Source organism: Panthera onca, chromosome B2 (assembly GCF_046562875.1).
Source record: "Panthera onca isolate mPanOnc1 chromosome B2, mPanOnc1 haplotype 2, whole genome shotgun sequence".
NCBI classification, from domain to species: domain Eukaryota; kingdom Metazoa; phylum Chordata; class Mammalia; order Carnivora; family Felidae; genus Panthera; species Panthera onca.
Genome location: NC_138343.1, coordinates 3,715,760 through 3,735,119, shown reverse-complemented (window position 1 = coordinate 3,735,119; position 19,360 = coordinate 3,715,760). Strand labels below are relative to the sequence as shown.

Below are 19,360 nucleotides of genomic sequence, written 5' to 3'. Positions count from 1 at the left end.
TCTTCTTTTTAAATTTTGAAATTGACATATTAACAATAATATCTCAATGTAAAACTCCATGGAGTTTATAAATAAACAAACAATTAGATCTAATAAGAGTTCAACAGGGTATAAGAGCACCACGTAAAAATTCATGGCCTTTCTCCACATGAGCAATGACCTATCTGGAAATAAAATAGAAAACAAAGACATCATTCCTACCAGTACAACAGATCCTAAGGATTCTAAACCCAATTCTCAATTTACTGTCATTTTTATTCTAGCTTTTTTGGTTGAATACCTAGGTTATGTATTTTCAGTGTTTCTTGTTCCTTAACATGTGCATTTAACAGTATGTATTTTCCTTTTAGTACCATTACAAATACACCCTACATTTTTCATATGTATTATTCATATTTAGCTCAAAATGTTCCATAGCTTCCTTTCTAATATCCAGCCTAATCCATGTGCTTAAAAGTATGCTTTTAGTTTCCAAGCATTTGAGAAGATTGCTTCATTTTTACCATCTATTTTTTTAACATAGTGATTTGCCAAGTCTGTGCATTATACTGTGTTGACCACAAGTGTCGCTACCGTCTGTCACCACACAACGCTATTACGTTATACTTCCATTGACTACATTCCCTATGGCGTACCTGTCATGCCCCTGACGTATTTATTGCACAACTGGAAGCTTGTTCCTCCTACTCTCCTTCACCCATTTTGCCCATCCCCTCACCCTTCTCCCCCTGGCAACCATCAGTTTGTTCTCTGTATTTAGGGGCCTATTTCTGCTTTTTTGTCTGTTTTGTTGTTTAGATTCACATATAAGTGAAATCGTACTGCATTTGTCTTTCTCTGTCTGATTTATTTCACTTAGCATAATACTCTCGAGGTCCATCCATCCATCGTGTTGTCACAAATGGCAAGATCTCATTCCTTTTTATGGCTGAGTGATATTCCATGATGGACCGGACATACTCCACACGGATATACACACTCCACATCTTTATCCATTCATCACTGACGGACACTTATGATGCTTCCATATCTTGGATATTGTAAATAATGCTAAAAGGAACATAGGGGGGATATATATCTTTTCTAATTAGTGTTTTTGTTTTCTGGGATAAATACCCAGTAGTGAAATTACTATACTTTCTGGTATTTCCATTTTTAAGTTTTTGAGGAAACTCCACACTGTTTTGCATACTGCCTATACCAATTTACATTCCCACCAACAAAATGTGAGGGTTCATTTTTCTCCACATCTTCAGCCCTAGTTATTTCCTTTTTTTTTTTTTTTTTTTTTTTTCCATTCTAACGGGTGTAAGGCAATATCTCATTCTGGTTTTGATTTGCATTTCCCTGATGATAAGTGATTTGAGCATCTTTTCATGTATCTGTTGGCCATGTGTATGTCTTCATTGGAAAATGTCTATACACATCACCTACCCATTTTAAAATCTTACTATTCTTGATGTTGAGTTGTATAAGTTCTTCGTATATGATTTGGATATTAACACGTTATTGGAAATATCATTTGCAAATATCTTCTCCCATTCAGCAGGTTGCCTTTTCATTTTGTTGTTGGTTACCTTCTCTGTGAAAAGCCTTTGATATAGGTGTAGTCCCAATAGTTTATTTTTGCTTTTGTTTCCCTGGCCTGCAGAGAAACGCTAGAAAAATGTTGCTAAGGCAAACAGAGATTGTTAAAGAGATTATTGCCTGTGTTTTCTTCTAAGAGTTTTATAGTTTCAGGTCTCACATTTAGGTCTATAATCCAGTTTGAGTTTATTTTTGTATATGATGTAGGAAAGCAGTCCAGTTTCATTATTTTGCACATAGCTGTCCAGTTTTCCCAACACCCTTTATTGAAGAGTCTTTTCCCCATTGTGTATGCCTGCCTTCTTTGGCATAGATTAATTGACCATAACAGTTGGCTTATTTCTGAGCTCTCTATCCAGTCCATTGAGCTATCTGCCCATTTTTGTGCCATTACCATATTGTTTTGATTATTATAGCTTTGTAGTGTATCTTGAAATCTGGGATTATGATACTTTCAACTTTGTTCCTCTTTCTGAAGATTGCTTTGGCTACTTGAGGTCTTTGGTGGTTTCATACAGATTTTAAGATTATCCCAGTTCTGTGGAAAATACTGTTAGTACTTTGTCAAGAATTGCAGTGACTCTGTAGATTACTTTGAGTAGTATGGACATCTTAACAATATTAATTCCTCCAATTCATGAGCACGTAATTTATGAAATGTATTTCCACTGTATGTGTTATCTTCAATTTCTTCAGGCATGTTTGTAGTTTTCAGAGTACAAATTCTCCACCTCCTTGGTTAAGTGTATTCATAGTAATTTCTATTACATACTTTCTTTAATGATATCCATTCTAATCCACGTGTTTAGAAGTGTGCTTTTAGTTTCTAAGAATATGAGAAGATTGTTTCAGTCTTACTATTCCTAAAAAAAAAAACCAAATTATTTCTATCACTCCATAATTAGATTATGATAAAATAGTGCAATATATACAAAACTGTTTTCTTTATATGTATGTATGTATATGTATTCTGAAGCCAGTGTTGAAAATTTGAAATTATTAAATGGGTCCTTTGAAAAATTCCGAAATCTTCTACGTGTTAAGTGAAGGAATCACAGATAAATGAAGTTTGTTCATTGTGTTGTTCAATCTTCTATAACCATAAGCATTTTCCTTCGTTGTTATATGAATTTCTAAGAGTACAGTATTGAAGGCTTGCCCTACACTTGTAAACCTGAAATTCTCCTAAAATTTCTGGAAGTTACTGCCATACACAGTTAGTGGCTATGCGGTCAGGTATATCAAGGCCCTAAATGTTACATCTTATCAGTGGATTTTTATTTTATCATTATGAACTATAGATCCTTTTCATTTTTAAAAGTTCAATTTCCTTAATTTTTTCATAGGTCTGGTTTTGATTGTCCCTTGCTCCTAGAGTGTATTATTTCATTTTTATTTCTTTAAACGTTCAGTAAATATTTTATAGTCTGTATCTGATAACTTTAATATCTGAGATTCTTTGTGTGAGGAAGAGGTGGGGATCGAAGGCTAAAAGCCTGACTCTTCAAAGTGTCTGTTCTCCTCCTAGGTTAGGTCACATTTATGATGAGTTTATATTTGAACATCCCAAATTCCTAGGAACGCCTGGCACATAATATGTTCTCAATAAATACTAGGAAATAAGTAAGTAATTTATGCGTATCTAGAGAACTGGGATCCAAGATGCTTCCCTCCCAAAGGGGTGTGAGTTTGTCTGCATGAGGCACAAGGTGACGCACAAGCCCGCGCCACACATTAATGTCAGGAAGCTTTCACAGAAACTCTCTACTCTAAGTAGGTCTGTGGGGAAATACTTGTAGCAAATTTCCTCTACCCTCCACCACAGAGCCCTGCGGAGACCAACAGGTTTCTTGTTAGGGATCTTTGCTAGAATTTTTTTCCCCTACAAGCCTTTGTTTTCTCAAAGAGCCCTGGCTTTTTGCTACAAGTCTCTAGTTCAGTTTAAAGGCTGAGAATTCTCTTTTCCCCAACAGGCTAACATTGATTGACAAAGCGTCGAATCCTGATAATGGTATTTGCCCCTAGGAACCAAATCTGGTGGGTTTAGCAGGCTGGCTTCAGCTCCGAGGGGTTTATTGTTCTGGGAGATTTAGGGAGTTTTCCTTGGTTTCTTGTGATTTGGCCATAATGTGCTAGAGTGTTTTTGTAGTTTATCTAGTCCTTAGCTATTTTGCTTCAGGACAGCTTTCCAGAATATCTTGTTTTCCACATTGGATCTAAAAGTCCTTATAGTGCATACCTCTCTACCCCCACTAATACTTTGACCTTTGAAATTTGTTTAATATTAATATTACCATACTTGCTGCCTCTTGGTAACGTTTACCCGTCATTCTTATTTTTTCTTTATTATTATATAAATCCAGTAATGGTTTCTTTTCAGACTCAAAAAAGAGGAGCACTTTCTAAGCCACATTTTGTATTACACACATTTTTTTTTGGTTTGTAAAAAACATGGTAAATATCATAACAAGATAAAATATTGAACATGTTCCAGAACTCTAACATAATGCTTTTCTGAGAGAGGCAAATGAAAGCTTAAAAAAAACTTCCATGAGACCACAATCATATAGCAAAACAACTAAAAAATATTACACGTAAGTTAGTATCTACCATTATTTTGGAGTTACATTTTATGCAAATTAAAAAAAAAAAATCTGTATTCTTAGATCCGGAGAGAATTTTGATGGGGAATAATAAGTCCACCAGAGGAATTCACTGATTTGAAAGCACACTTGTCAATTTTGCTTCTTTTTTTTAATGTTTACTTCTTTTTGAGAGAGAGATAGGGAGGCGCAGGGAGAGAGGGAGACACAGAATCCAAGTAGGCTCCAGGCTCCTAGCTGTCGGCACAGCGCCCAGCATGGGACTCAAACTCAAGAACTGTGAGATCATGACCTGAGCTGAAATCGGACACTTAACCATAACTCTACCTGCCGGGTTGTCCACTGCTGATTGGCTTGACTCCATTGTATGATACTGGGTGGTCTATGGCCAAACCATCCCTTGTGGATCAAATGTTTCATGGTCTACTGCTTATTTTTAGTCAGGCCTTTTGTCAAATTCCTGAGGGAAACCTGAAGGGGAGTAGGTGGTCACTGTTACATTCTTAAGAAGCACCTTACGGCCTAGGCTGTTTGCTGTTTGCATACATTCCAAAATATGTGTTCCCCCCCCCCCCCCACCCAGGGACCTCAGGTCCCTCTCTGCATATTTTACCCTATCTTTCCCAATCCTACAAGGTCTTGTGTTTCCAGGCAACGTGTCAAAAAGTGGTCACAAAATATTTGCAAAAAGAGAGGCCCTTTTCAGAGGGAAATCTCATGGGGAGGAAGAAATTTGAGGAAAGTTAGAGAAATCATCATGCCTCAAGCGATTGCATGTAGACTTTACTGTTGGCTCTCAATCTGTAGCTTTCCAATTTACCCATAATGAAGATATACAAAATTCTCAACTAGTAAATTAAGAAAGAGGTCGCAGTGGCAAAGCTAGTAGAGACGAACAAATAAAACCAAAGGCAACGCGAATATACACCAATAACTAAGTGATCATAGACAAAGAATTGAAAAGGGCAACTTGTTTAACATGGAGAAGAAAAGACATTCCAATAAAATCTGCCCCTTTATGCTCTTTGTTTTCTTGGGCCACTCACCCCACCACATGCGTGAAGACACATACCCGCAATCATACGGACAGCACTCTAGATTGTGCTTCCCAAACTATAGCGTTCACCCTGATTACCTGGGGATCTTGTCAAGATTCAGTCTGATGTGTAGCTCTGGGGTGGGGCTTACAATCCTATTTGTAACCAGCTCCTTTATGACATCCTGCTGGTGGTGCAGTGGCTATAATGTGAGTGGTCAGCCCTTGGTGGGGGGGTGGGGGGAGGTGATTAAATTGGGGACCAAGGGTCAATGGGAAACGAGACCATTCCTCCAGGATGCAGGCCAGCAAAAGAAAGTGGTGATATATTTGTCTATGATGAAGAAGTTTCAAGGGGCACCTGGGTGGCTCAGTCAGTTGAGCATCTCGCTCTTGATTTGGGCTCAGGTTACGATTTCAAGATCCTGGAATTGAGCCCCCCTAGTCCAGCCCTGCGGTCAGGCCCTAAGATGAGTTTGGAGCCTACTTGGGATTCTCTCTCTCTCTCTCTCTCTCTCTCTCTCCCCTTGTAGATTTGTGCTTTAAAAGAAAAGAAAGAAAATTCGAGAATCTCTCAGAGGAAGTGTTGTGTAAAAAAGGTAACCTTGAATCCATCTGCGCAATGGTAATGATAGCAACAAAGCATGTTTAAAATTTTGCAGCTCTGAGGATAATCCAGTGTTCATGAACTAACTTCAGGAGCTGAAAACGAAATAGCCATAGATATCTACCCGATTAGAAAAATGAGGTAAACTTGTTTTTTACCTGTACAAAATCTGAATCTCTGCTACTTTAGATATTCATCTTAAAAGGCTTAGGATACTTTGTGACCTAGATGGCTGATTTGTGCACGACAGCAACTATGTTTCTTTACCCTCTGGCTTCTGGGAGGGATAAGCAAGACATCTGAGGTGGGGGGGGGGGGGGGGGGGGAATGAGAGTATATTCTTATTCTTCTTGGCTCCCTTCCTACAAAACTGGGCAGAAACTGCCTTTGTCTATCGACAGCCACAGCTCCTGTCCGACAGCCGTCTCCTATGCTCACTGCTCTCTTCAAACCCTGCTCTTCTCCTGCCTCTTCCGAACTAGGAATAACAGCCCAGCGTCCTTCACCATTCTTTGGTGATATCCCTTAACCCTGCTCACAACTTTGGAAACAGTCCCTCTATTGTTTAACTGTCCTAAATAATCCTATGGCAGACAGCTGAGAGTCTCTTCAGGGACTCCCTGCCCATGTGCGGAGTGTGGGTATCTAATAGCCTCCAGTGATGAGCTTCATCAGAGACCAGTTCAGCGATCCATCTTAGGTCACGCTGATCTTAGGGCAGGTGCTCAGGCACTGAGCAAGGCAGCTGTCAAGGGCCTGGTCATTTGACCCACTTAGGAATTTCTGTGATAGACAGTGTGCCCAGAGTTCCCCATTGGGCTGGCAGCGACTTCACGTCTCTCTCACTGGTCTAGAACCCGGATTTAAATGCAAAGGTACGCCTTTTCCAGGAACCATACAGGGGGGTTGCAAATCGGAGACGTGACCTCGACCTGACTACTGTCTTTTTGGCAATTCAAAACACAAGGGAGAGCTTCTACTTTCTAAAATTAATCACCAAAGTAATCTGGATGTTCATAAAGTAGTCTGAACTTGTTACCAAATAGGTTAAGAAGCCTGCCTGAATGGGGGAAACTACTCTCAGGAATACGTCCAATAGGACCGTAGAGCTGGAGCCAATCATGTGCAGGCAGGTCACACGACGAGTCAGCGAATCACAGGCCGCGAAACGCATTCCTCATTTGCATACCGCTGACTACAAATAGGCGGGATCCTGGCGCGGGCTCCATTTTCTCTTCACTCGGAAGAAAGCGGAGTTGAGATGCCTGAGCCCGCGAAGTCCGCTCCCGCCCCGAAGAAGGGCTCGAAGAAGGCGGTGACCAAGGCGCAGAAGAAGGACGGCAAGAAGCGCAAGCGCAGCCGCAAGGAGAGCTACTCGGTGTACGTGTACAAGGTGCTGAAGCAGGTGCACCCCGACACCGGCATCTCGTCCAAGGCCATGGGCATCATGAACTCGTTCGTGAACGACATCTTCGAGCGCATCGCGGGCGAGGCGTCGCGCCTGGCGCATTACAACAAGCGCTCGACCATCACGTCCCGGGAGATCCAGACGGCCGTGCGCCTGCTGCTGCCCGGGGAGCTGGCCAAGCACGCCGTGTCCGAGGGCACCAAGGCCGTCACCAAGTACACCAGCTCCAAGTGAGTGCTGGGAGGCACGATCCAACCCAAAGGCTCTTTTCAGAGCCACAGATTTTCACCACCAGAGCTGTGCGCTGACACGCGCTGGGGTCTTCCTGGGCGTTCAGGTTGCTGGGAACACACGGTACACCGTGACATGTCGGCTTTGGGTGGGAGGTTCCGTCGTGGCCTGTGAAGACGTCCTCACCGGCGAAAACCCCGCGGGCAGAACAGCTAGCGCTCCCTCCCTAGACCATTGCAGCTCCAGATCGCCTTCCTTAAAAGACGCACAGGCGCGGTGGCTACTGGCGCCGCGTCTCGAAGCAGACCCTGGTGTCCACTTTACGGCAAGTATCACCCGACGGGTGTAAGCAGCCACAGTGACATTTGAAAAGCCCGCCATCTAGAGGCGGGACTTCCTCTCCCAGTGCCACGGGGACCACAGCCCGGTTTCTTGGTGTGGGTCGGGCCCTCCCTCGCACTGCCCTTCCCCCACGCACTGCCCTTCCCCCACCCGTTTGCTCAAGGCTCCCAGGGTCCTGCTTAGGCGTGTACCACGGGCCTTTAAAATGTGTGCCTTCACCGGCTGCCGCTCTCCAGTGAGGACACGACGGTTCTTACCAGGTTTTGATCTTGCTTTACCTCTTTCTTAAGTTGCCCTTAAAGGCTCTCGTGATTACATTTGATGTTTACACTGTAAGGTGGCAATACTTTCCTCTCCCACTCCCATCCGTGACTCCCAGGTGACCGCCAAAAACAATTCTGGATATTCAAGCGCCAGAGTCTCCTCACTAGTGCAGCCCCAGAGTATGAAGTTGGCACAGCAGACCCCCGTCCCTCCTTTTCTGTCACTTGCGAGTTTACGCCTAAACCGTCCATCTGTCCTGTCTCCAGCTCTGGTCCCCAGCTCAGCTGAGCAAATGGGCGATCCGGGAGAACCCGGGGACCCAGGGGAGGTCAGAGGGTGGAGAGCAGGAAACGTGGACTCAGGATATGCGTTTTACCGACCTGATGCTGGACACCAGGACCCGGAGGGCTAGGGGTTGTGATCACGTGATGCCAAAGAGCCTAAACCCAGAAAATTAAAAGCAGAGTCTTTCTCCCCTCAATCAGCAGACATTGTGACCTGAGGCTTCTTTCTGGGGAGTTAGCTGAGAAAGGTTGGGCTGGCGGCACCTTACCTATAAATGGAAATAAAACTGTACTCAAGAATCGCTACCTCTATCCTCCAGAAATTTCTAGCCAGCCTTCCCAGCCAGTCTATCTGATCTCTATTCTCTCGCAGAGGCAAAATAAACACACCAAAAAAGAAAAGGAAAAAAAGAAAAAGAAAAAAGAAAAGAAAACAAAAGTAATTGTTTTCACATTGCCAAGTTACAACTGCATTTCAACTTTTTGTGGTCACCTTGATTTCAGTTTGAGGTAATACTAAAACTCCTCTGTCCATAGTGAGTCTCCTTTTCATTCCAGGGGAGTGGTTTTGTGAGAAAGCATACGTAACCATATATTATTCCTTTCCGTGCCTTTCAATGATCCCCATGCTGGCTGCACGATATCAGACATCAAGGCCTGTAACCAGCCACTCACCGAACGCTCAAATCAAACCTCAGTGGATGCTTTTCCTCCTGTTTTTTAGTTCTCTGCTTCTCCCCACCCCTTTTCTTGCTTTTTCACACTTTTTGGAATGCCCCCTGACCTCTCCAGCCTCCAGGCCTTTGCAAATGTTCTCTTCCTGAAATGTCCCTGATTCCACTTTTCTCCCCAACGCACACAGTTTTGTAATCAACAACTCCCTTGGGCTAGCTCAAAACGTTGAGGAAGCTTCTGAACTGCCCTGTTAAAGGCTCTCACAACTGCAAAGAACTGGCCCTATTCTCAGCCCCAAATTCCTCATTACTGACTGACTGGGACCCTCAGGACTAGTGTGGTTGAATCAGGGCCTGCTCCCTGAGACCAGCCAGAAACGTTCCCTTCCCTGGAGCACAGGCAAGGAGGGAGGGGGGACCTGAACAAACCCGAGGCCGGATTAGAAGGAGGGGAAGTGGCACTGACTGCCTCATACAGACTCCTTCTAGGCAGAAACAAGGAACATCCATTTGTCGCATTGGCATTCAAGTGCCAAGCACTGAATTATGCACCCAAGATACACAGCAGCGCTGCTAACCTTGAGTGTGCTTCAAAGTCACCTGGAGGCTTGTTAGAGGACAGATTGCTGGCCCCACTCCCAGAGCTTCTGTCATCTCCTTACCTCTGAGGGATATCTGGGAACTTGGCTTTCGAGCAAGTTCCCACAGATATAAATGCTGCTTCTAGCTGCTCTGCTCTGAGCACATCTGATACATGGAGAACAAGCTGACCAAAGCCCCTTCCTGCGTGGAGGTTTCCGGTGGTAAAGATGAGGTTATGCTAGATGAGGACAGAGAAATCAGAAAGCAGTTGACGGGATTTCCTTCCATATTTTGTCAAATGGTGATCGATTTCCTCTGTGTGGGGCGTTAAGCGACAGCAGTAGGCATGACAGATGAGGGACTGCTCTGTGGGGCTGAGATCCTAGCGGGAGAGGAGAGAGAATCAACACACTGATTCCTCAACTCGATCATTCCAAATAGGAGTTCTCACTGCTATGAAACTATGGGAAATAAACCAGGTGCCGTGATACTGACCAGGTGAGGGAACCAAGGAACCAGGGGATACGACTCGACTCGCAGGCCGAGACTGTTGCTACAACAAAGCTCTAAGGCAGGGAGAAGTCGCTGCTCAAAAATACACGTTCTGTGTGCTGGGAGAGAAGGAAACAAATATGAGGTGTTCGGGGAAGACACTGAGGGTTAAAGAGGGGCCTGAACATGTTGGACCTTAACTGCCAGGAAGGCACCCAGACTTTTATTGTGTCGTGAGAATCTATTAGAATTTTAAAGCACGCAGGCTGCTGTGTGGGAAATGGCATTTATGGGATTAAAGGTAGAAAGAAGCAGAAGACAGAATTGAAGAAAGCAAGAGGTAGACATGGGAGGAGAAACTCAAAAGAGTTCATTTATGAACTGAGTTTCATGGGTGAGGAAACGTTGCTGACATTTACTGAGTACTTTCCATGTGTTTAAGAAATTATACCAGAGGCATCTGGGTGGCTGTCAGTTAATGATCAGACTTTCGATTTCAGCTCAATTCATGATCCAGGGGTTCATGAGTTTGAGTCCTGCATTGGGCTCTGAGCTGACAGCATGGAGCCTGCTTGGGATTCTCTCTCTCCCTCCCTCTCTCTGCACTCCTCCCTCTCTCTAAATAAATAAAAATTAGAAAAAAACAAAAACAAAAAAAACCTGTACTAAACTTAGTTTTTTAACATCTCAACATCCACATTATCTAGACATAACAATTCTCTCTTTCTAATCGACTGGGGACAAGCAAGGTGTGGGGCTGGGGTTGGAACCAGAATGTGTGCCCCCAGCCTGTATGCTTATCCACCTCTTGCAGTGCTGCTGAAATTCTTGCATAATGACCAAGAATTCTAGGAGAGGATGAGGTTTCAGAGACCGGGACATGGCAATGTTTAAATCCCCTAAAGCATTCCACGGAAGGTAGCAAGTGAGTAGTTGTACATGTGATTCTGGGAACCAGAGCAAAGTGGGGACCGAACATAGAACTTGTGACAAGAGTTTGGAAATAGAAATGTTATTGTTGTTGGCATGCAACGGAATTGGAATTTTCCCATGGGTAAAGAAGAAAGGAAAGAAAAGAAGATGGCCAAAGATTCTAAATGGTGAGGACAAAAACCAGGAGATTAGAGTCACAGAAGTCAGGAAAATAGTGTTTCAGGAAGGAGGACGTGACCAGCCTGGTGTGATGTCTACTGAAATGACAACATGGGAGACCTTTGCATACGGTAAATGGAACCCACTGGGAATTCGAGTTACAGGGAATAACAGGCAACCCAGACATTGACAGCATTGGGACTCAGGAATGTGGCCTCACCCTTGGGACATAAGAGTCTCCACTGTGTTGTCACCCCTTCTCTAGGGCCATGATGTCTGATTGGAGCCGGCACCTGCCCAGCTAGATCCGTCAAATCTACTTTCCTAGAAGCTGCGGACAGCGACAGAAGTGAAAGGCCTGAGGACCCAGCCATTTCTTCATTGATCAGGGAAATGCCCTTTCAAGAGTCTCTTGGTTTTTTTGCTTAATATTAGTGTGTATATTGGGGTGGGGGGTTGTTTTTAAAATTATCTGGAATTGAGTTTTTATGGTTGTATCCACAAAACATTCGTTAATACACTTGCAACTTCTTAAGAATGTACATAAACTCGTGTTTGTGGAACCCACACACACACTGTGACCATATTATTTATCCGGGGTTTTCGCACTCAAGCCTGAAAAAAAAAATACGAAGCTTCCCCTGCATTATAGATGACAGACGTGGTTCGAGATTTGCCACAGAACATAAAGATACCAAGTGCAAATTGAAAACTTGAAGAGTATGTGTCACAGTTTAAACGTCACCTTCTTTTTCTCTGGGCATCTCTCATTTCATGAGAAATAACAATAATAGTAATAGCAGTCATAATAAAAGACAAAACGGAGCAGATACCATGTACGAGGCACTGGACAAAATACTCCCCAAAGGCTTAATTTTATTCACCCCAAACCTATAAGGTAGACACTGCTGCTATCTCCCTATCATAAACGAGGAAACAGACACAGAGAGGGTAAGTGAGCTCACCAAAGATGACACAGAGTCAGGTCTCCAGTTTCTTTTTTTATTTCTTAAGGGATAATGGGAACTTGTAAACTTAATATATGAATTGCTCAAGGACGTAGACGACTTCATTCTTACGCCTTGTTAATATATTTTTCAAGACTGGCGATGGAAGTTCAAAGGGCCTTAACTAAGAAGATTCATGGACTTCTTCCTGAACCGGGCTGAAAATCCATCCTCATTGTTTTTATTTACTCCCAAATCGTGTGTGATTCAGCCAGTTTGGACTTCAGGCCTCTGAAAATCATAATTTCTCAGATGGGGCTAGCTTGCATTTCCAAACTCACTTCTCGAGAATAGATACGCCTACGGCCCGTAGTGAATAAAGTGGGATATTATCATTCAATATACGCTCTCTGTATTATGTCTGCCCTTTCCTCTCTTCAGTTCTGCATCTCTAGATTCCAAATCCTGAAGTCCTAGACTCCAGGTTGTTGACAAGAATCCAGGGAGCCCTGGGGTTTCCCTGAATGAGCCTCGGAGGGGACTTGAGCCCCCTAACACATTCTCAAAGGTGTCTTTGGTCCACTTATTGTGAAGATCAACTCTACCAAGGGAAGACAGTACTTTCAAATCCCACATTACAATGTCTAAGATGTTTGCGCAGTCCACGCGTTTCTAACACATAATAAGCCCTTATTTCGTGTTTTGTCCAGAATGGAACACAGTGGCACACATACCAACGAAACGGCCCCACTTGGAATCAGCTTCCCTTAAAACCATGTTCAGGTCCACAGAGGACTGTCCACACTGCTACAGAAATTGAGAAACCCAAACCGTATTTGGTTTGAAATGTTAAGTGGCTGTAACAGTCTCCACAATAAATTAGCTTAAAGACAGCTCTTCACGTCACACGGGACAGATCCTTGTGATTAATCCACCTCTTCCTGATCAATCCAGGACTCTTTTTCCTTCAAGTCATTGTTTTACCATTCCCTAAGGACCTGATGTTTCTCCTAGATCAAACAAGGTCAACTCCTTCTTACCAGATAAGAGGGAAGAAAGTTTTAAAGCCCAAACCTGGGAGTGACTTCTGACTCATCTTGGGCCCCTGTGCCACAACCTAACTTCAGCTGCCAGAAAAGCCAGGGCATGTCTGGTGCCAGAAAAGCCAGGACATGTCGCCTAAAGTGACAGACCCACCTATTCAGCTATGCCTTTGTATTGCAGGAAACAAATTTTATTGGAAATAGACCAGTTGACACAGCACAACGGTCCCGCAAGAATCTTCACAAAATCAGACCCATTGTTAACACACGGTGGCAATGTTGACAGTCTGAGACTCAAGGTTTACAGACCCTGAGAACAAGGTGTAACCCATCTGCGAGCTGCTAGTTGAGCACGCATTTCCCGACGCAAAGGTGGGATCTGAACCACGAAGGTTTGGGGTCGAAAAGCACATGACCTCTCTAGCAGGAATTCAACCATCCGTTAACGCAAATTTAAGTGGACTTGTAAGCAAGCCGAAGACTACTCGGGATAACAAAGCACGTTCAGAAACAAATCTGTAGAACACTAACCAGCAGTACAATAGAATGTTCTGGTGGGCTCAGAAAGAAACCAGCCACGCTGGACAGGGAATCCCTCTGAAACACGACAGGGACGTATATTCAAGCCCACAACTTAGCACAGGCTGCTGTTCTGGATCTGCGTTCATTATCGGTGAGCACCAGAAATCCAGAGTGTTTTAATTGTCAAGTTAACTTCACTTCAAAACCGCAAAACGCAGCGACTGCTTAACCCGGCTCAACAGCGAGTGGGGAACACGAAGTGGACAGCGCTTTCGGTGGGCGCGGTAGGTGGCCCTGAAAAGGGCCTTTGGGTGAAAATCGCATACTTTCGGTAGCGTGAACGATGACACTTAGCCCCCAAAGCCGTAGAGGGTGCGGCCCTGGCGCTTGAGCGCGTACACCACGTCCATGGCCGTGACCGTCTTGCGCTTGGCGTGCTCCGTGTAGGTGACGGCGTCCCGGATCACGTTCTCCAGGAACACCTTGAGCACCCCGCGGGTCTCCTCGTAGATGAGCCCGGAGATGCGCTTGACGCCGCCGCGCCGGGCCAGCCGCCGGATGGCGGGCTTCGTGATGCCCTGGATGTTGTCGCGCAGCACCTTGCGGTGGCGCTTCGCGCCCCCCTTGCCCAGGCCCTTCCCGCCTTTGCCGCGGCCAGACATCCTCACAACACCACTGCAACGCTACGGAAGCACCACTCCCCTCGGCGCCAAGCAGCCCTTTTATAGCAAAGTGCCGGACCTGTTTGAAAACCCCGAGAGCAGGGGCGGTAACCACACTCAGGGCCCGCCCATCGCTCGTGTCTCCTTGGCTGCGAGCGGCGCCGACCGGGCGGGGCCCCCGAGCCGGAGTCTGGCCCGGAGGGGCTTCCGGGAACCCTCCCGGCTCCGCGCAGCCTGGCAGCCGGCACTCCGGGCGACGCTTCCTACACCTTCCACACCGAAGCCTCACGCTTGCCCCTCACGTCTCCCAGACCAACCCGGAAATGCCCACCGAATACTCGCCGTCGTCCCCGAGACGCTTGAGGTCAGCTTTGACGCTGAGCATGTCTTTATTGCCAAGTGTCTTCTGGTCTTCTCGATCGATGGATGTCTGCGTCCCTCACCGAGCCTCGCTGGAGGCAAGTGTCGAGAACCCTGTGCTGCCTGCCGGGAGTCTCCAGTTTATGATCGGACCGTCTGGTCCCTTAGGGACAGCTTCTGGCTGGCACTGTCCCTGCATCCCAGCCCAGTCCTCCCCCCCAGTCGCACACGCGGAGCCAAGCTCTGGAGGCAGCCTGCTGCCACGCTCTCCCTATGACCTGGGCGGTGTCTGCTCGGCTTGTTCTTTGCGAGTAGGTAAGAAAGTCCAAGTTCTAGAGCAGTGAAGCTTCGAGGAGATTCTGCATGGCAAGTGTTGGAGGCTGCACGCAAGCACTCACTCGACATTATTATATGTTGTTGTGAATGCTCTCCGCTCCTCTCCTCAGTAGTCACTCCTCTAAAGTGGGTGCAGCTCCCAAACGAAGAGCGCACCCTGGTTTGCTACAACGTTCTTTTGACAACTCCTTCAAATAATAAACACTTACACATTTGACCTGCCATTAATCCCTTAGAGACTTTGTAGCTGTGGCCTCTCCTCCAGGCTCTGTGAGGAGCACCTGCTTCATCGAAGCTTGTTTTCTGACTTCCTGGTGCACGGGGACAAATTCCAGAGCGGGGCTCTTAGCCTCGGCTACAATGGCAGGCTTCAGGACTTCTAGGAACTGGCAGAGAACAACAGTTCCATCTTTGTTTGCGCTATAACTCAACCCTGGCATTGTCTCCACTGAGGCACACAGGCAGCAAACAGTGTGACCAGCAGGACCCGCCATGTATTCTTCTCACTGGCAGGTGCAGCCGTCAGTATTGCCAATATCTTTTAAGCATATCACCCCTTCTACACTGTGGTAATTGTTGGTCACGAGGGCAACGTTGGTACTTTAATGTATTAATTAAAAAACACATATGTGAACACTCCAACAATTTTGGTTGTTGACAATTTGACGTTGTATTTTAATGTAACTCTTTTCCTTTGTCCATCCTGGGTATGTTATCTTAAGCACTTAAAAGCATTGTGCTGGGAAGGGGCCCATAAACTTAATCACATATCCAAAGAAGTCCATGACACGAAATGATAACTGAGCCTTCTTTGGGCTCTTCAGAGCCTTGAAAGGCTCTGGGTTTGGAAAATGTGCAGACAGGAGCACTGGGAAATGCTGTGAATGTTGGAATGAAAACCATAGGTTACTAACAATAATCTGATGAGGTTGTATAAGGGTAACAGGCAACAATCTCCACTTATCAATAGCAAAGAGGTTATAGAGAGAGTGTATCTGGTATATGGAGGTGCAAATGCAAATAGCCAGCAAGCACCCAGAATACAAGTTTGACATTTAGGCAAGAGGACAGACCTGAGGGAGAGACTTCAAAGTTATCCATACAAAGGTAACTCATGAACCCATAAGGTGAATGGAGCAGTACCTTGGAGACTCCCTACATTTAGGTGGCCAAGAGACAGCCCTTCCTTTGTTGGTAATGCACCTCTGTTATTTCCCAGATCATGGTTGTAATTCTGACTTTCTCTTTCTTGTCTGCACTGACTACTATCACATTGTCATAGCCTTCTTATGGCTCAGCTTCTCCGCACTTCATAATCCTCACTGCTGTCAATGAATATTCTTCAAGTGAGTTTCAAAATCGAGCATAATGAATCAAGCCACTTTAAGAGGATTAGGAATACATAAACGCTATAAAATGAAATACACAAAATACACACAACAGTGATTTATGCTGAGCTGATCCCTCATCGCATCGCACTTATCTGATTCGTGTTAGTACTTAATATTTAACTTAATATTTAACCTTTGGTGCTGCAAGAAGTAATCAGTCATTTCTGGATTTTGAAGGGATCCAAAAGGAGGGTGAAACCCTCGTCTCTTGGGGTTTGCCCTGGGTATTCTCAACATTTCTTTCTTTCACCATCTTAATGAACCAGAGACTGATACACATTTCAAAATAAACATAATAACTTCTTAAAGACAAAGAGAGAATTTGCATAGTGAAAAAAGCCATTAAATCACTCTCCACCACAAATCGATTTCCTATTCAACATCAAGCATATGTTGTAATGTGTTTCCTTCTATAAAAAATGTAGTCGTGAATATAAAACATGCTTTTAAACACTGTTCCTTTCTCAAGGGAAATCTGTGTGTGAATGTCTGCGTGTATGTGTGTATGCTCTTTGATTCTCTTACTTTCCAAACTTCTCATCCTCAAACATGGCAGATTTCTGACACAAAAGTTGTAAACATTTTAGTAGCTGATCCCCCCAAATAAAATCAATGTAAACAAAAATTTTTTTCCACTAGTATAGGGGCTCAACCCTCCATTATGCCTCTTCTGAATCTCCTGTCATCATCTATGGGAAACACGGAACCAACACCCATGACAGGACGATACATTGCTACATTTCCCATTTTCCTCAACAAATCGGGAATGCTTGAAACCCCCAAAGTAACTAACCCTCCAAATTGTCACTAAAAGCAATGATGAAGGCTTTTTGGACAAAGTAGTGACTGTCCTTGTCAGTACAAGCTCTTATTACAACCATCCTTTACTATCACTCTTGCAGAGAAATGGGGAAACAGCCTGTGCTAGTTCCCTTCATATGAACCAGATTTTCCGGGTCAATCTCAGTGAGAACTAAGCAGTTGTTGGACGTTCGAGAAGCCAAGAATGTACAGACTGTTAGGAGAGAGCAAGCTATTGACAGCACAGACGGGAGGACTTCTATTTTAAACGAAAATCGTGAAGTTGTCTCCCTGACCTGTGAATCTCTCAGAGTGTCAGGGGCTTTTGGAAAAGGCTGAGACTGACGTGGTAAAACCTGGAAGAAGAAAACAGGCAGATCTCAAAGCACGAGCTGTCCCGCGTCGCTATACAATAGAGTCGCTGTGATCCCTCCACAGGAAATTTTCTTTTTTTTGCTTTCCTCAAGGGTAACAAACACAATTCCGGGACAGAGCTGAAACTAGGTTGCGGTCAAGTGGCAAGGCTGAGCTGGGAACCAATCAGCGCGCCGCGCCGTGCTTGTATATATACACACACACACTCCAGGGCCAGGCAGCTCAACTCCCAGACTTTATTATTATTATTGTTTTCTGTACCTTCCGCCAGCCGAGCCCAGAATGTCCGAGGCCGCGCCCGCCGCGCCCGCCGCGCCGGCCCCCGCCGAGAAGACGCCCGTGAAGAAGAAGGCCCGCAAGTCCGCAGGCACCGCCAAGCGCAAGGCGTCCGGGCCGCCGGTGTCCGAGCTCATCACCAAGGCCGTGGCCGCCTCCAAAGAGCGCAGCGGCGTGTCCCTGGCCGCGCTCAAGAAGGCGCTGGCGGCCGCCGGCTACGACGTGGAGAAGAACAACAGCCGCATCAAGCTGGGCCTCAAGAGCCTGGTGAGCAAGGGCACCCTGGTGCAGACCAAGGGCACCGGCGCCTCGGGCTCGTTCAAGCTCAACAAGAAGGCGGCGTCCGGGGAGGCCAAGCCCAAAGCCAAGAAGGCGGGCGCGGCCAAGCCCAAGAAGGCTGCCGGGGCGGCCAAGAAAGCCAAGAAGGCCGCGGGGGCCGGCACCCCCAAGAAGAGCGCCAAGAAGACCCCGAAGAAGGCGAAGAAGCCCGCGGCGGCGGCCAAGAAAGTGGCCAAGAGCCCGAAGAAGGTGAAAACGGCCAAACCCAAGAAGGCGGCTAAGAGCCCCGCCAAGGCCAAGGCCCCGAAGCCCAAGGCGGCCAAGCCCAAAGCTGCCAAGCCCAAGAAGGCCTCCAAGAAGTAAGCGTATGGGTTCGTCGAGAACGTCGTAAAGGCTCTTTTCAGAGCCACCCACCGGCCTCGGGAAAGGAGCTGTGACACCGTGCGGACGCAGGGGGCGTGGCGGGCAGAGAGCACTGCAGCTGGGGGGCGGCCCCTACGCAAGGGGTCCCAAGAGCGACGCCTAAGTGCACTGCGGGCGGTGAGAATTACTAGTAGGGGTTGGAAAGTCTGGGGACTATTTTTGGCACTAATTCCCCCTCCCCAACGTCCGATGGTTCGAAATGGCCCACACTCCACGCGAAAGCAGGAGTAATTGCGGGGGGGAGGGGATGGCTCAACTGCACGCTAACCCAGCCGTTTGGGGAACCCTGGTTGTGTTGTGTACGATTTGCCCACTTTGAAATTTGCACTTGACGAGCCAGTGCCATTCTTAGGTTAGGAAAATACTTTGGCCACCGCGGCTTTTCTGCACCGTCTCCTGGTAGAAAACCAAGACACTAAGGCAAAGTCCAAGGGTTCCCTAGCCAAGCATACTGCAGAAACCCAGGTTCCTTCCAGCTCCAGCATCTAGGACGTCAACACGCCACTAGGTGTCCATTATGCGAAACCCACCCCAACGCAAGCTGTACTAGCCAGCGAGAAGCCGTGCCCACACACCCACCCATAATTAGGATGTCTCCGGGAAGGTTTCACTTTAGATTAAAAAAAAAAAAACCAACAGCTAACGTCCTTGAAGGCGCACTTATACTAGCTTCCGGGAGCCTAGTCTAGACCTTCTGATTGGGTAAAAGAAAAGTAACGAAACAGCCAATGAAAAGCTAGACC

The 19,360-nt window shown here is 45.9% G+C and overlaps 4 protein-coding genes and 1 long non-coding RNA gene across 6 annotated transcripts in view; 2 read left to right on the top strand and 3 right to left on the bottom strand.

Annotated features, from left to right (window-relative positions):
* Positions 1–19,360, bottom strand: part of LOC144616336 (histone H2B type 1-C/E/F/G/I) — a 119,877-nt gene that overhangs the window by 62,384 nt on the left and 38,133 nt on the right. The gene's annotated exons all lie outside the window — the stretch shown is intronic.
* Positions 1,479–5,357, bottom strand: LOC132675807 (uncharacterized). Its single transcript, XR_009608868.3, has 3 exons — positions 5,263–5,357; positions 4,518–4,661; positions 1,479–2,450 (listed from the first exon to the last, which is right to left on the bottom strand). It is a non-coding gene; the product is annotated as an uncharacterized LOC132675807 (long non-coding RNA).
* On the top strand, positions 7,072–8,150 carry LOC132676405 (histone H2B type 1-C/E/F/G/I). The gene has a single exon (XM_060628508.3). It carries the CDS (start codon positions 7,095–7,097, stop codon positions 7,473–7,475), a length of 381 nt encoding a protein of 126 aa, XP_060484491.2. The 5' UTR covers positions 7,072–7,094; the 3' UTR covers positions 7,476–8,150.
* On the bottom strand, positions 14,002–14,671 carry LOC132674622 (histone H4). Its single transcript, XM_060627204.3, has one exon. The coding sequence runs from the start codon at positions 14,374–14,376 to the stop codon at positions 14,065–14,067; it is 312 nt and encodes a 103-aa protein (XP_060483187.2). The 5' UTR covers positions 14,377–14,671; the 3' UTR covers positions 14,002–14,064.
* LOC144616331 (histone H1.3-like) lies at positions 17,831–19,339 on the top strand. The gene has a single exon (XM_078446542.2). It carries the CDS (start codon positions 17,922–17,924, stop codon positions 18,555–18,557), a length of 636 nt encoding a protein of 211 aa, XP_078302668.2. The 5' UTR covers positions 17,831–17,921; the 3' UTR covers positions 18,558–19,339.

Bases quoted from the DNA above. Each gene is read 5' to 3' on its own strand.
- LOC132676405 (XM_060628508.3), top strand. From the start codon at position 7,095: ATGCCTGAGCCCGCGAAGTCCGCTCCCGCCCCGAAGAAGGGCTCGAAG.
- LOC132674622 (XM_060627204.3), bottom strand. From the start codon at position 14,376: ATGTCTGGCCGCGGCAAAGGCGGGAAGGGCCTGGGCAAGGGGGGCGCG.
- LOC144616331 (XM_078446542.2), top strand. From the start codon at position 17,922: ATGTCCGAGGCCGCGCCCGCCGCGCCCGCCGCGCCGGCCCCCGCCGAG.